At 39.9% G+C, this 17,588-nt stretch overlaps 1 protein-coding gene across 5 annotated transcripts; it reads right to left on the bottom strand.

The window, feature by feature from the left end:
• Positions 1-3,975: 3,975 nt before the first annotated feature.
• Positions 3,976-11,429, bottom strand: SPRY1 (sprouty RTK signaling antagonist 1). 5 transcript variants are annotated; one of them, XM_073341074.1, is made up of 4 exons: positions 11,274-11,429; positions 10,064-10,535; positions 9,749-9,946; positions 3,976-6,418 (listed from the first exon to the last, which is right to left on the bottom strand). In XM_073341074.1, the coding sequence occupies exon 4, from the start codon at positions 6,361-6,363 to the stop codon at positions 5,401-5,403; it is 963 nt and encodes a 320-aa protein (XP_073197175.1). In that variant the 5' UTR covers positions 6,364-6,418; positions 9,749-9,946; positions 10,064-10,535; positions 11,274-11,429; the 3' UTR covers positions 3,976-5,400. The 5 variants fall into 5 exon arrangements, with proteins under 5 accessions (XP_073197175.1, XP_073197174.1, XP_073197173.1 ...); XM_073341073.1 differs by having other exon boundaries at positions 9,749-10,535; XM_073341072.1 differs by lacking the exon at positions 9,749-9,946.
• Positions 11,430-17,588: the final 6,159 nt, after the last annotated feature.

The raw sequence follows: 17,588 nt of genomic DNA, 5'->3' as shown, positions 1-17,588 counted from the left end.
ATGATCCTGTAATACATGTTATCTGTAGTCATGTGATACCAGGACGGGTTTTATTCCTGTTTCTTGGGAGAGACAATTACCACAACGTAATATTCCAGTTAGAAGAAAGAAAACATTAACTAGTCGGGATTCCTCAATGTTCTGAGGCAACAAACGTAGCAAAATAAGGGATAGAAAAGTATAGGGGAATCCTGAATACTCCAAAACAAATCCGATACTTGGTTTACATCATCCCCATTAATTTAAAACAAATTAAAACCCTCTTAACAGCTTCTCTTTATTACATTCAACAGAGCTAAACCTCTCCCACCCTTCACCACTAAGTATACACAGACTCGAGAGCAAGTGGCTTTGTTAAGAGTTATCCAGTTTGACTAGTGTCTGACTGGACAATGTTAGAATTATTGTTATGAGATTGCTTTAATAGCACCATCACCATCTCAAAATACTATCCCTATCTATCTCTCTCTCTCCAGCAGGTATTTACCTCTTCATTTACCATCCGATTGCAAAACTCCTTGAAGTCTCTCTCATCATAAGACTTTCAGGACATTTTCAAATAAAACAAGGCTGGAATTTTAGTTACAAAAGTCTCCTTCCATTTCTTCATCCAAGACCTTGTGCAGTACATTTCAGAACCCCACCATGCCAAGCAGGTGGTTGCCTCGTTTGAATATACCCAAGCTAATATGACTGGGATAGTCACTCAGCTGAACTTCATACCTACTTACTGTACATCAGTTTATGATAGAATTTTTGTTTTATAACAATTTTACAAACTGAAATCTGTCATATGAAGGATATTCTTGCAGTATAATTAGGCTTGAAAGGATTAAATTTTTACCAGTAACTCTTGGTAAACATGGATTTTGCCATACACACACAAGCTGATGAAAAAATATTTCTATTGGTAATTGAAATTCACAGATAGACAAAATAAGAAAAATGCTCCTTGAAAATTTATTAGTTGATTTAAGGGTATTTACTTTGCATATTTTGGTGTGATGGTGAAAATTTGTGTTTTAACAGTTAAAAAACTAACTTTCTGAATCCCAACACCTACTGTCATGAAAAAATTGTTTTCTGACCTCCCCATACTTTCCAACAACGGTGAAAATTTAAACAAATCGAAAAAATGCTTATAAATAGATACTAGCCCTCTAAAATGATTAAAAAAATAAAAATTGAATTCTGCCAAGCCTAACTACATGTGCAGTGTTGTCATAGCTGTGGGGTCCCAGGATATTAGAGACAAAAGGAAGGTGAGTGACGTAATATCTTTTACTGGACCAATTTCTACTGATGAGAGAGACAAGCTTTCAAGCACCACAGAGTTCTCTTTCTCTTGTCCCTTTCCCCAACAGAAGTTGATCCAATAAAAGATATTACCTCACCCGCTTTGTCTCTCTAATAAGCCTAAGCATAATATTTCAAAGTAAAATTATCACCACAGAAGAAACTTGGGTTTTCTAATTAAGGGAACAGTACCACTTATTTATGCTGTAACAACACCTAGAAGCAAAATGGGTGGGCCCCACTGTGCTAGGTGCTACACAAACATATAGAAAGTGGCAGTTCCTGCCCCAAATAACTTACTGAATCCAAGACTGGACTGAGGTCTATTCCTATTCTAATCTTATTAAGATCCTGGGTGCATTTAGCATCATCAAACCTGGGCTCCCTTTCAACAAGTTATGCAAATGGATTAAATGAAGACTGTGTACAATGACAATATATGAGAGTATACTTTGAAACAAAAATATAAACTAATTAGCAAAGGGGAAATAACCTCAATTGGTGTATACCACTTTAAAATAAGACTTAACAGCAAGAGGTTATTCAAATTGTGGAGCTTCTCAGGTACAGCATTTAACACGCTTTTGTCTACTTGCTCATTTTTTACTACTAAAAACGCATTTCCCCAGCCCTATATGCAACTAATTGGCCCAAAGCATAGACGTTCTCAGACTGTGAGGTGTCACAGATTTGTTAGGTATGAAAAACCTTGCACTCTGAAGGATCCCACAGTGCATCACAAAAGTCAAACATACATTAAGGATGCAAAATATACCAACTAGACAAAAAGGTATCACTCCAATTGCTTAAAGGTAGCCACCTCTGGCATGAAATGTGGCAACTATTTAACAGTGCACCACAACTATACATACTGAAGTTAGAAAACTTAATTATATGGAAGAACTGAATATTTTGAGGGAGAATTTTCCTTGCAATTTTCCCAGAGTTAGTCAGTAAGAAGAGTGTTAATCTTCAAGAAACCAAAAGGCAAAATAGCTATCACAGATTGTGTTCTGTATCTTGAAAAGCATAATGAATTGAGACACAATGTACATGGATCCTTTGTTTTCAAGCAGGCTGTATATTTTGGTTTTTTGGAAGTCCAGAGCTAAGAAACTACAGCTATGAAAAACAAAGGATTCAGACACAGATTAGTGAAATAAAGAGGATTACATAAAAATAACAACTATGAGACTAAAACTGTTCAACATATATTAGATTGTCACAAATTATGAGACTAAAGCTGCTCAGTCTTGACTTTGAACGTTGGCATATTATTGGGCAAGCCGTTGTATCAGACCAATGGCAGTTGTTTGACAAGGAGTTCAGTGTCTTAAAAACTGTTTGCAGCTCATTGTTGGACCAAATTACCAACGAAAAAGAATAAAAAAAATTAAGTTCTTCCCAAAATATTGTTCTATCAGCTTTGCTCTACCACATGCAAAAAACAAAGAAAATATTGGTAAATATCTCTATGTTGCCATCAGACAAATATCTGTTAAGAAATCTGATCATGTAAACTTGTCACTTCTCAGTACGGTGCTGGGGTTATGCTGGTGCACTCAAGAGTGGACTATCACTTTTATACTATAAGAGAAGCATATTCTTGTTGGTCAACCAGAAGTTATAATTCCGTATACTTTATTGTCATAAAAGCTGCACACTTCTTTCAACAAGAGATGCAACTCCTAACAACATTTTAATGACTTATAGCTTTTACACAAACTTATTATTATACCCAGGGCTCCAACAACAAAAGACACTGAGGAAGTCAGTGCTGATACACTTAATTACAAGAGCCCAGTCTAATCAAATTTTCTATATTCTGAGGGGATATTGATAAAACAATTTAATTAGAAGCCAAAGCGACAAAATTTGAGAACTCATTTGCAAAGTCTGATGTAGTCTCCTGAATCTGAAATTATGTTTTTTAAATGTGCCGTTTCTCTGGCCTTCTACATTATGAACACAACTTAGAGTATACCAAGCCAATACACTGCTACTTAAACAACGAGGAGTCCGGTGGCACCTTAAAGACTAACAGATTTATTTAGACATAAGCTTTTGTGGGTAAAAAACCCCACTTCTTCAGATGCATGGAGTGAAAATTACACCTGTATCTGTAATTTTCACTCCATGCATCTGAAAAAGTGGGGTTTTTATCCTCGAAAGCCTATGCCCAAATAAATCTGTTAGTTTTTAAGGCGCCACCGGACTCCTCATTGTTTTTGTGGATACAGACTAGCACAGCTACCCCTCTGATACTTGATACTGCTACTTAGATTCTGCTATTAGGGAGGACTTGAATCGCACCAATGGAAGTGGGAGACTCTCCATAATCCTAATGCAAAGCCTATTTCTGACCACTTAAATATGAATGAATTCAGCAAATAGCTGTGACACCTATATTACTTTCAAGAGAGTTTAAATTAGAAGGAACGGGGAGGTCAGTTGTGGTTGGGAAAGTCAAATTACAACAGGGAAAAACAACAACTTAGGTTTCCTGAGCGAACAGACTTCACCAAGACTATTTTTACCCCTCTACTCTTGCTTTTTCTGCATGTTAATTTGATATTCTATAGAAAACAATACAAAAAGAATTATTCAAGTGAGGGGTCCTTGTCTATAGTTGCATTTCCAGAATGCTCTGATAAATACATGTGGCCTAAACGTCTTGGCAACATCAAGCAAATTACACACATTCAATTTTATTAAATATCTCATAGTGAAAACTCATTTGATAATGAATTTTCCACACCAGAATTAGGCAAACAAGATGAACACATACTAGTGTCTTCACAGTATTGGTTATTCAACCACCCCGACAGTGCACAAGGAGGAAAAAAAATAGCAAGACACTTATAGCAATATGGACATGGAAATCATAACACAACCTACCAGTATATTAAAATGAAAAACTCAAGAGACATTTTCATTAATTAATATATTTTCTGCATTATAGTTAACATATGTACTTTCTTTGTGTCACCCTTATTTTTGTTAAGTATTGATATTTTGTTATATTCAGACATGAGTACATTTTTCAAACAGTCCTTTGCAATAAATATCATAAAATAATAGAGATTCACATAATAAATATTCTTTACAATAAAAAAAGTTTTAAACAGACTTTTTGTCTTAAAAATAGTCAGAATTCAACTTTGTGTTTTATACATAAAATATACAAAAAAAAAAGACCACAATTTGTGGCTAAGGCAATAAAACATGGAACACATTGAAGTTATGAAGCACAAGGCAGAGCTAAATTCACTAACCAAGAGAATAAGAGAAGTGTTAAAGATCCAGGAAAATTTAGGTAACTTAATTCAATGACACCTGAAAATTATTCAGATATGCAAACACCAACTTTAACATCAGTATCAAAAGGATCTCAATGACCACAGAAACATGGGGAAAGAGGTGGAGTGGGTGATGTCCTTCACAGATTTGAAAGCAAGAGAAACAGATGAACAAATTGCAGTCATAATGTCTCCAATGTGAAGATCTATATAGTGAAGTAAAAACCAAAACTACATTTAAAAGAAAAAAAAAATAAAATGTACCAGCCAGGCCAGTCTCTGGACTGAGACAATTCCAAAGAGGGTTGGGAAACAGAGGGAAAAGCAGTATTAAGTAAAAGACAGCCTTATATTTTCTACGGTTCCAACCCCCTCAAGATTAATCCAGCTTGCTCATTAAATAAGGTAGAATTATTTCTTGGAACCAAAAAGACACACAGTTGCAGAGAACAAAAGGACACACTGGGGAAGTTGTTTGCAGAGCAAAGGCTGCAGAGAAGCCCATTAGCCCTCACTGCCTCTTTCATGTATTGATTACTTACAAACCTAAGAGGCCCTGTCAAGCTGAGGAGCCAAACGCAGGCACACGGTCCATGCTTACCAAAGACTGAAATAAACATGACTGAGTAAAATACTCCACACCTGTCTGAGTTGAGAGAGGGGATACGAAGGGTGCAAAGGAAAGAACTTGGGTACATAAAGTGGAGAAGGAAGGGAAGGAGGGTGGGGGTAAATCCCCACACCAACAGAAAACTAGCCACAACCTGAAAGCAAGTGTTTGAAGAAGTGAAGTCTCCCTCCAAAATTATGAGGGCTTCCCCTGACTCCGAGACGGGCAGCTCTCCAGTTTACAATAGACAGTGTTGGAGTTCTTACATCGGCAACCAGGACGATTGATCCGGTCATAACACCCTCGACACAGCTTCAGGCATCCCTTAGCAGGAGGATAGCAGAGCAAGCAAGGCAAAAACAAGGACATTGCTCCCATGCACAGGTACCTAGAACAGCAATGTGCCTGGGAACAAGAGCAGGGATTATCCGCATACGAGTCCCCTTCATCATCATTGGAACAGTGGTAGAAGATCCCTTTGATCAGGCACATGCAGGTGCTGTACTCCACCATGCTCTCTGCAGAGCACAAGCACTTCCTGTTGCAGGCCAAACAAGAAGGTAAGGCCCTCGGGTCTGTGCACTCACCACACTTGCACTTCCCACATTGTTCACAGATAAACTTGTGCTGCGTCAAGTCCTCTTTCAAGGGACCCTTCAGATCATCTACCATCAAAGATGACTGCTTGGGCTGCGTCCGGATTGTCCTTTCAGATCTGTGGCTTGAACCTGGCCTAGATAGGGGCGATCTGCCCAACAACCCCTGCTCTGAAGAAGCACTGCTGTTGCTTCCAGAACTAGCCGCACTTCCAGTGCTAGTCGATCTGCTCAACACAGGAGCCCTGGCGTTATGTTGGTGTGCCACGGGTCCCAAGTGGCTGGGTCTGTGCTCATAATTATTATTCACATTAATTGGTACAATTTCATGAGTCCTTTCATGCTTTTCTTGTCTTGGTGCTGTCCGGGGACCAGACTTTTTCACCACAGATGGGCCTTCGGTATACTCATTGCTGCCCCTTATGGCCTTGATCTGGTCCAATGACAAGATAGCTGTCGGCTGAATTTCTCTTTCATAGTCCAACCTTTGCCTGCTGTCCAAGGAAGGCTGCTGGATTACAACTAATGAACCGCCACTGCCATGTTGACTTTGGGGCTCCATCTGTAGCGATCTCTACTTCTGGCATTCAGTGGGAACCTGGCATGCATCTGAAATCCTGAGAAAAAAAAGTTTAAAAAAAGAGAAAATCAAAGGTGAAAAAGGAATAAGTCACAGGAAGCTTTTAAAAATAAAAATGTCATGGCAAGCCACAAATTGCCCTAACCACTTGGTAATGATCTCCTTCAGCAGTGGATTACAACGATGCTGAAGACCTGGCCAAAGGCCAATTGGGGAAGGGGAAGGAAGGAGGGAGAGAGGGTGAGGAGTCTGGGTCTGGCATGACAGATGTGGAATGTAAGAGGAGACCCTGTGCCATTTAAAATCAGAACTTTTTCCATTAAAAACAAATAAAGGAAGTATTAACCTGTATGTTTAGTTGGCAAGGTATGGGAAATAAATGCCTCTCTCGTTACTGAACAGATCAGCAACAGTAATACTGAGTACTCCAAATCAAGTTAGATACCTGAATGAACAGTATCAGATTTATATTCTGCATAATGAAATTTGCACAAACTCTTGCTTTTCTGTCAGTCTGTGAATGCTGTATCATAAATGTACTCCAGTACCTGCCCTTGCCTTAAGCTTATGATCCATCTTTAAAACGAAACATGCATCCATTAAGAAATCCCTAAGTAAATCCGACAAAAATGTCGGAAACTGAAGGATATTTCCCAGTAGAAAGCTCACAGGTTCCAAATAATGTAACAAACTCGTTATTAAAGTAAGACACCAGATGTAAATAACAACATGTTATACAACAGCTCTCAAGTGTTTTGAGACTACAGGGCTGGGTGTGTGGGGAGATGAGGTAGTAAAATAAAACTGGAACACATTTATGTCTTCTCATGTACCTTTTCTCATGAAAAAATAAATTAAAAAATACATCTCAGTTTTCACAAGCTACTCTAGGGAAAAAAATTTTAATTAAAGCTCTTCAGACTAATTTTGGAAGATAGATAAAAATAAAACAAATGTAACTGGAGCTATTTATTCATTTTTACATCTTTTTATCTCAAGTTACTGACACAGACTATTGCAATGTTGATTTGGACAATTCTGCAAAGGGGCTGTACCTATATAAAATGTAATGGGGGGGAGGAGGCAAGGAGGGCAGATTGTTTATACATCATTGTAGTGATCACAAAGCATCGTGGGAAAACAAACATTTACTTTCCTGCACCAACAGCTAACGGAAGATTTATTCCCCCCAGCCCCACAAAAAAGTAAAATTGCATACAATCATGTTTTTCCTTTTTCAGTCTGGAATACATGCCAAATCAACTTATCCAATAACCCTGGAAAAAGTAAGTTTGTCTTGCATATCCAGAGCATATTTGACATGGAGATATTCCCAATTCAAGAAAGAAAAAGGAGAGAGAGGATGAATACACAGGGGAGGAGAAGAGCAAAAGTACACTGAAATCCTGTTAAGAGACACTGCTTCAATAGGCAGTTGTAGAATTTGGAAAAAAAAAAAAAAAAAAAACTACTAACTACTTATCTCAAATTTACACTGGGGCATAGAAAGCATTAAACAAACCAGAGGCCAAAGGTCTCCTTTTATGCTTAAATATCACCTGTGTAGGACCTAGGGTTTTAAGATTACAAAACCCCACCCCTATTCAGTCAGTCTTTATTCATCCCACATAACAAGGCTCTTCTTTTCATAAGTCTTAATATGAGCACACAAAGTGCTAGGGATGAATGAACACAGAAAGGGAAAGACATACAGCTGCAGAGATCAAAAGTGGGACTTTCAGGGGAAGAATGATTACACTATTTTTAAAAGAGTAGGACAAGTGCCATCTCTGAAAAAAATGCAATATTAATAAAACACTCAGACGGACAATACAAATTACAAAAAAGACAGACAAAAAAAGGCAGCTGCACACCACATAATAGTTTCTGATGGAAAGAACCAAATACCCCCACTGCAAATAAGATCTAAAAATTACTTTTTCCAAAAGGTAAAGCAAACAAAAGTGTAAGATCCCATTTTTTTGTGCCCAAGCTCAGAACCACTGCAGATTTTAGCACAATGTACAGTATGTCAGCATTTCCTCCAAACCAGTTCTCCAGTTCTCCCCGACTGCCCCCCTTTTTTCCTCCCGGATCAGCTTCAAAAAGACAGCATCCCCGTCTGAATAAATTCTACAACCATCTGCATGCTGCGTTTTAACTTGCTCTTGTTTGATACACAGAAAGGTGTGGGGGGAAGGAAGCAAAGTATCGCCACACTTAAAGCTACGGTGGTGGAGCTGCGCCCTCTGCAATCTGAGCTGAGTGAAGCGATGAATAAATAGCTGACGGAGAGGAAGGAAGAGGAAAAAGTTATGAATGAAAACAAGGGCTTTTTCCCCCCTTTTGCAGGAGGAGGGGAAGAGACTGAGGTTACCATTACCTCAGGAGGGCGGACTTTCCAATACTTAAAGCGGCAGCGCCCTCCCTCCCTCGCGCTCCCCCTCCCTCTGCCTGTGCCTTTCAAGCACAGCACTGAAAGGTCTGGGTGTGCTGCTATGTGCACAGGGTTTTTTTTTTTCCCCTGTGGGCTTTCTGAGGGAGGGGGAAAGGAGGGGGAGGGGAACGTTTCTCTCCTCTTATCCCATCATTTTAACCTCCCGACCTCCACTGCCCTGCCAAACCCGACCCAGAATTGGAGGACAGCTCTCTCCTTTTGGATTCATGAGTGCAGTTTTCAGAAAGCTCTGCCCGGATGGAGGATTTTGCTAGGTGTTTCAATGAAGCGCTTAAGGTCTCACTTTAAACATCCCCCCCGTTCCCAGGACTGTCAGGCTGTGACACTGAAAGGACCCCTTCTCCGCTCCACACACCCCGCGTTTAGCCTACTAGTCCCTTGGCAGAGTGTCCTTTTAACCACAGATCAAAACCAACCTCCGGTGAAGGACCTACACCGCGGCTTCCCACCACTCTTCTCCCGCGATCATTACGGGCTAACTGGGGCACAAGGTTTTCACACACACACACCCACCCCCCACCCGGTCCCAGCCATTAGCAATGCACAGCCCAGGTTTGCAAGGATCTCTAAGCCATTGATTCCAGCCGCCCCGCCCCTCTGCACACTCAAGCCTGCTCCCTGGCCAGAGCAAGTTCAGAGCCCCAGGATTAAAACATAACCCTGAACGTCAGTTTAAAAACAAACAAACAAAAAAAAACAGGCCCACATGAGCCTAAGTTGGACCTCAGCACCAGCACCTGGCTGGGAGCAGCCTGATCTCCCCTTCCCCTGGCCCACAAGATTAAGGGGGGAAATGCAACGGCACCTGCTAACTCCTCCAACTCGACACGTGCAAAAGGCGGCGGCTGCAGGCAGAACCCATCGTTTTAACCCAGCTGAGTAAGAACGTGAACGTAATTAAGGACTTACTTATTTCCAAGAAGTCACTAATGGGAAATCCATTTAAAACCACCACACTGGAGATCCATAGGGCAGCGCAACTGTTAAGCATTAAATGTTGGAGAAGGGTGGGTTTCGTTTCCCTCTCAGAGGAGACTGTGGCCCCCCACTCTTTTTTTCCAGCCCTCTTTTGGTTGGAGAGGATAATTCTTCCGTATTTTCTCCTCTCTGCAAAGCACACAGAGATCACCAAGTCCTATGCACCGAGCGGAGGGAAATCCACTTCTACCCCCCTCCCCCCGCTCAAAGAAACAAACATTCAACGGTTGCGTTACCCTAACTCACTTGTTCATTGAGTGGGCACAATTCTCTTGAGAGAAGTAAATCACTCGGTGGTGGGATTCCGAAGGAAGCAATTTCTCCGGCTGCAAGTCTGTCTCTCTCTCTCCTGTTATAGGTGACGACAATCAAGCCCCTGCTGCAAATACTTCATCTCAAGCTAGTGGAGGATAAAAATCGCAAGATGCAGGCACAATTGCTGCCTGCAGACGCCGAGGAGCAGAAGCAGCTACAGAGTTACTTGCAGTAGCAGCAACGTGAAGATCTCCAACAAGATACAAAAGAGCAAGGAATACAGGATTCCTCCTTTCTTCCACCGACTTCGACTTTTATTTCCCTTCTCTGACTGGGATAGTCACACGAGCCCTCCACACTGAACTTGCGTGGTGCACAACGTCCCGGAATCCAGCTTTGCTTCACCACATGGTCCTGCTGCAAGCTCTCCGACCTCCGTGCAGCCAAAGTGCAATGAGAATGCCTAGAACAAAAAAAGAAAAGAAAAGATAATAATGAAGAGACACTTATTTTCAAGCCACATCTACAATAACTGGAACTACTTCCAAGCAAGGGAGAGGCAGAAAGCAATGGCTCTGCCTCAGAGCTCTCTGCAAACTGCCATGTGCTTGCTGTTGCTGTTGCAGACTGATTGACAGGCTTGGAACACAGTCAGCATCTCAGTCAGAAAACTAAAATATAATGCAACTCTAGACACAAACTTCTTGCATGAAGTGCTTTTAAAACTCCTTGGCATTTCAAGTGGAGCAAACAACGTTCCAGCACGCAAGAAAGAAATCTCTGCATTAAGCAAGACCGACAATTCAAGGATGGCACAATTACTTAACTGGAAGTTGTACAATTGCCAGCAAATTATAACTGGCTTTACCTATTTTACTAGAGAATTCAAGAGAATGCTCTTCTGCCTATAATTCAGCATAGTACGTATATAAGCATTTCATGAAGTTAACTTGTTGCAGAGTTAAACTGCAAAGAGGCAAATAAAAGTCCATCACTATGCTCTCTATGAAAGTATTAGCAGTAAAACAGCATTTCAGTTCATAATACAAATGTTATTTGCATCTGGCAAAGCAACCATTAAGCTTAGACCTTAAAACAAGAGATTAAAGAGACCCCTTCAGTACAAGAACAAACATTAAGCACCTGATCGGTTCTTAAACGTCTTCAAAAAAGGAGAGTAAAGAACTCTGCTTATGCTTACCTAATACAAAGATTAAAAACTGCTTCCCAAAGCACATTTGAAGTAACTGGAGCTAATTTCAACCCAACCAGTATAGACACCAGTTGCTCACTGTTGTCTGCTGCTATCACTTTGCAATCTGCTATGGCTTTACTGTTGCTGTTACAGAGTAATTCCAGCTCTGCACAGCAGCATTTCAGCGCTGAGCCCCCGCCTCCATCCTTAGTCACGCCTCCAATGATGTCAATGTGTCACTCAGAAAGCTTTCCTGAAATCCTGGAATGGAGTTTTCTACAACCGGGCAGCCATTTCTTCATTCAGTTGCACCGGCAAATCTCAAGGTTTACTTGCTACCCTATGAAAATATGTTAACATTATGGAAAGTAATACAAGATTGACTCTCACACACATACATTTATTATCTGTACCAATATCTTATCAACTTTAGGGGGGTCTAGGTCATGATCTTGCAAACACTTACATGGTCCCATAAACTAATTAGGACCATTAATTCTTGAAAGTTAAGCATGTCTTTAAGGCCACAGCCCTGTAATACTGTCAAAATCACACTAGCCTAGGCACAAAACCTACTCACTCTTCTGCCCCCCCCCCATAATATCCCCATCAAAAATTAGCACTTGCAAATCTGTCCACTTCTCTCACAATCATCTCTCTTCTTCCGGAGATGGGCCGCAAGGCTACTAACCTCTCTACATTCAAAGACGACTCATTTGTACTGTGACATCAACAAGAATCTAGACCTCTGATAATGACAAGATTGAGGGGTAACTGTGAACAGTTTACATAGTTTAGAACAACCACCAAACAAAGAAATCCTATGTTATCAAACACTGTATTCTCAAGATGGGATCAATCCCTGCTCTAATCACTTTACTTGTGCGTTTTACCTCTTTGCCGTACCATTCTTTCATGGCTGTCTTATATTTTTAGGGCCCAGTCATGCAAGCTGTTCCTTGTGGGCAGACCTCTGTGCCCACACACAATCCCATTGAAATCAGGGGGCTTAGCACAGGGACAAGAGGTCCATTCTCACAGAACAGCTTGCAGGATCAGACCTTAGTCAATGAGTCTATTTAGATGAATAAAGTTAATCACATGCATAAGTGCTGGCAGGAGCAGGGCCTCTGAATATAAGCTCTTTGAAGCAGTGAGTCCATGCCTTCTTTGATGTTTGCACAGTTCCTAGCATGTTTTGGACTCTATGGGAAAAATTAATTATTATTATTATTAATGTTCAAGGTTGAATTAATCTTATCCATTTTAGGCCAAATTCTGAAAGGTGCTGAGCATCCACAACTTGCAATGAACAAAATAAGAGTTGTGAGTGCTCAGCGTCTATCAACATCGTCGTCTATCTATCGGAATGAAAGCAAGAGGTTATCAGCCTCTACAAATTGGCCCAAAGTAATTGAGTACTTTTCTAAAATACATGCATCCATTTTATACTTAAGGCCATACACATACCGTGATACTTCTGCACCAATTCGAGTAATATGATTGACAAAATTCCTATCAAGGTGTTTTAAATTGATTTTACTCTTCCAGATGGTGGGAGATACGTTTTCCTTACTTTATCATTTTCCACTTGGCAAGCATGTTTTCCCCATCATGTGTTTTGAAACGATTTCAACTGTTTCCATCAAAATGCATCCATTTCTGCACCAGTATCATTCTTATATCTTGATTTTAGTAAGCTTTTGATACAGACTTACATGACATTATCATATGCAAACCAGGAAAACGTGTCTAGATTAAATTAATTCAAGGTGGGTGTACAACTGGTTGAAAGAGCATATTCAAGAGTAGTTATCAATGGTTTGTTATCAAACTGGGAGGACGTCTCTACTGGGGCCTGGCGGCGGTCAGTTCTGGGTCCAGTACTATTCAATATTTTCATTAATGACTTAGTTAGTGGAGTGGGAGTATGCTTATAAGATTGCAAATGACAACACGCTGGGAGGTCTGCTAGCATTTTGGAGGACAGGATTAGAATTTAAAATGAACTTGACAAATTGGAGAATTGGTCAGAATTCAACAAAATGAAATTAAATAAAGAAAAGTACAAAGTACTTCACTTAGGAAGAAAAAATCAAATGCACAACATACAAAACCGGGAATAATTGGCTAGGTAGTGATACTACTGAAAAGGATCTAGAGGTTATAGGGGATCACAAAGTGAACATGAGTCAACAATGCGATGCAGCTGAAAAAAAGGCTAATATCATTCTGAGGGGTATTAACAGGAGTGTCATATGTAAAACAAGGGAGGTAATTTTCATGCTCTACTCGGCACTGGTGAGGCCTCAGCTGGAGTACTGTGTCCAATTCTGAGCTCCACACTTAAGGAAAGATGGGGACAAATTGGAGGAAGTCCAGAGAAGTGCAACAAAAATGATAAACGGTATAGAAAAGCTGACCTATGAGGAACAGTTTAAAAAAACCCGACATGTTTAGTCTTGAGAAAAGAAGACTGAGGAGGGACTTGATAATAATCTTCAAATATGTTAAGGTCTGTTATAAAAAGGACGATGATCAATTATTTTCCATATCCCCTGAACGTAGGACAAGAAGTAATGGGCTTAATCTGCAACAAGGGAGATTTAGGTTAGATATTAGGAAAAACTTCCGACTATAAGGGTAGTTAAGCTCTGGAATAGGCTTCCAAGGGAGGTTGTGGAATCCCCATCACGAGAGCTTTTTAAGAACAGGTTGGACAAACACCTGTGAGGGATGGTCTAGGTTTACTTGATCTTGCCACAATGTAGTGGTCTGGACATTATCACTTATCGAAGTCCATTCCAGCCCTACATTTCTATGATTCTACGATAATTGCCATCACAGTTGTTGGGACAATGTGTTACTTCACTGCTATTATTGAGCCAGCAGAGAGAGTGAAAAATATTGGGTTTTCATAAATCCCACAAAAATAATGGCTATTCATTTGTTTCAGTTTCTGGGCTGCGTGTGAACTAAAGGAAAACAGAGAGAACACAAAGGGATTTCTCCAACCTACTATCAACATTTTTAAAGTACATCAGACATTGAGCTTAAAATTCTTGTGCTCATTAACATATTATTTCTCTTGATCATTCCCTTCAGCCTTTATCAAAATCGGCAAAAAAGTATGACACATCTGGACATGAAAAAAATCTAGAGAAAAAATATACATTTCCTTCTAGATCTCATCTGATAGAAGATTATTTCTGGTGGGCTTGCATCCCACTATGTTCTCTTGATAGGTTAGAGTGCTGTTGAGCCTGTCCCAGCATGAGTGGTTTTTATGTGTGTTTTGACAAAAGAATATTTTAAATAGGACCTAGAGATAGGGAATATCTATCTATCATCCATCTGTCTATCTGAGGTACCTATAGGGCCCTCCCATTATAGTAGTATCTGAGTACTTGCAACCTTTAATGTGTTTATCCTCACAACAGCCCTGTGAAGTAGTGAAGGACTATTGTCCCCATTTTATAGCTGAGGCCCAGAGAGTCTAATCCCAGAATGCACACAGACCAGCAGTGAAGCAAAGCACCATTAGATATCCACCCAGAATACTGCACACTCATTTGGCACAAAGCCCGTCATGTGTATGCAATGATATGGATTGAAAAAACTGTCCCTGTGTATGCTATCACTGCAGTTTATGTACTGCCTAGCAGCCAATGCACAACAACTGAGTGCATAGTAAATTCCATGTAAATAAGGCCTGTATAACTTTCCCAAGGTCACACAGGATATCTGTGGCAGACCAGAGAACTTAATCTGGTGTCCTGAATCGCAGACTTGTACCCTATCCACTAGACTGTCTTTCTTGGTGTGAATTTCTTCTGGTTGGTTTTTAAAGGCCCAGTCCTCATGGAATTGTCCTGATTTGGGTAGGAGGGTTTTGCTCAAGGAAAAAAACATTCCATGCTTAGTTTTCAATTTATCTACTATCACACTAAACCCCTCCTTTGCCCACATATTAAATGCTACCGATTTCCTCCCTGCAATGGACATTGTGCACTCATGCTGGTATCAAAATGCTAGTTTGAAAGCAAGCAGAACTAGCAAGCAGAACACATGCTTGTGTTACAGCTGCCCAGGCAGAGCCTCAGATTTCTAAGGCGTTTTTCATGAAGGGGGTTTCACCTGATACATTCAGAAGTTCTTCTGAATGCATGGTTCGAAAAGAATCTTATGATCCAATTAATACAGGGAAGGTTCCATACCTCTTGACCAACACAGGCTCAACAAAGAAATGAAGAGGAGTTTTGACTTTGATGTAGTCTGGATTTTACCCCAGAACTTCAAATCTCATCTCTTCCACTGACATGTTAATTCTGTGAGTTTCACACAGCCCCTATTATTGAGCAAGACATCAAAAGTCAGGAAAGTATCAGTCCTCCTATTGATAGGTGAGTTAATGGAGGATCTGAGAGGTTTCACAGCTGAGCTGGCTAGGAAACTTAATTTCACTTCTGCAAAAAAAAAAAAAAAGAAGAGGTTTTGGGAAAATGTTAATCCCAAATTGGAAGTGAAATTCCATAATATTTCATTTTGGAACCACCAAAACATTCTCACTGAGGGAATGAAATATGCTCTCTGGGCTCCCAGCAGATGGGCTACAAGAGGGGCTGGCAAGGCAGGTAGGCAGATGGGGAGCAGGCAAGAAATTAAGCAGATTTTCTTTGGAAACCTCCCTGGTTCTGTCAGAAGTCAAAATTACCATGTTCCCACAAAACATTTTGATTTTGTCACACCAACATTTTCCAACAGAAAAATGTTCCATCTGAAAATTTCTGACCAGGACTGTTTCACCAGTCCCCTTCTGGCAGAACTGGGAACTGAGCTATGTTGTCTCAAAAAAATTAGGTCAAATTTGCATGCTTGAATATATTCTGCACAAAATAAGACTACTTTTGAATGCCCCATTTTACCACATACTGGGAGAAACTCAGATGAAGGCTGAGGTCTTTAATTTCATGATCTCACCCCATTTGCTCTACAGGATGATCTTGCCATTAAGACACTAAATTGGAACCCATGAAAACTGGATTCTATCCCTAATTCTGCCACATATTTCCACAACAATTTCAAGAAAATCATTAAACTAAGTTTTCAAAGGCTACCACTTATTGTTATGGTCATTCGTTATTTCTGTAAGGCACGTTATCTTCAAATTATTAAAATATTGTAATTGTTTTCAAAAAGCTAACTTTAAACTGAAAGAACAAAGAAACAAATCACAATAGAAATAGTAATTGTAACATTTTGACAATTATACCATAATAAGGCATGATGAAATAGGACTGTTATGCTTTTTAGTATTTTGCTACACATTTCTGAGGTCCCTGGTATACCTTTAATCTTAAAAAGCTGATCATTTCTCTATAATTTTTTTCCCCACGTCTCTCAGGAAAATCATATGCCCCCCAAGAAGAAACTGATTAAAAACAGTTAAGGTTGCATAAGAGGAATATCCACCCCATATACACCCTTAAAAGCAAGGAAATACCAGTTTAAGGTGTCTTCTTTTAACATACCCTAACCACCATACATCATATTCACCACGTTCACTGATGCACTAAAAATATATTCCATGCAACTTCAACATATCCAGCAACACAATATACACACTACATTTCTTACTGTAATGCTACAATGCAAAACCTTAACTCTGACCTTATGGAACATCATCATCATACACTTCACTGGTGCATGGATATCCAGCCAACATGTCTAATGAAGGATAATGTTTCTGAGGCTGGAGTTAACATGGTACTGTCACTGACAAGTGATAAATACAATCTCCTAATTCTGGAAGCTACCAAAATCTCAGTAACAAACAAAGGAGTGAAAAAGCCTTGTCATCATAAAAATAAATTTAATATTGCTAAGGGAAATGAGGAAATATGATCTCTCACCATTACCACCTCTGGTTCACTTCAAGCTGAAAAAAAATGTGTGTTATAAACAAAACACTGTTTAAATAAACTCTGAGTACTTTACACTTAGAAACTGATCCTGGTCCCATTGAAGTCAATGAGAGTTTTGTTATTGACTTAAATGGGAGCAGAATCATATCCTTTTATAGCACCTTTCATCTCATAGCTCAAAAGTGGGCACTTGTGTTTAGAATTTTTGCCAAGTAGAATAGCTTTGGTTTATTACTAAAATAGTAATAATCTTATGCTGAGCAATATGGTGCTGGTATGCCTTACTGCTGCACATCTGCCTAATTGATCCCTGGGTTCAATTTCACTACACCAGGAGCAGTCCAAGGACTGAAGGGGGACTGACAGTCACAGTCTGGTTCCTGGTTTCCCCTTTAGA

This window comes from Lepidochelys kempii, chromosome 4 (genome assembly GCF_965140265.1).
Source record: "Lepidochelys kempii isolate rLepKem1 chromosome 4, rLepKem1.hap2, whole genome shotgun sequence".
Classification (NCBI taxonomy): Eukaryota; Metazoa; Chordata; order Testudines; family Cheloniidae; genus Lepidochelys; species Lepidochelys kempii.
This window is presented reverse-complemented; position numbering and strand designations above follow the sequence as displayed.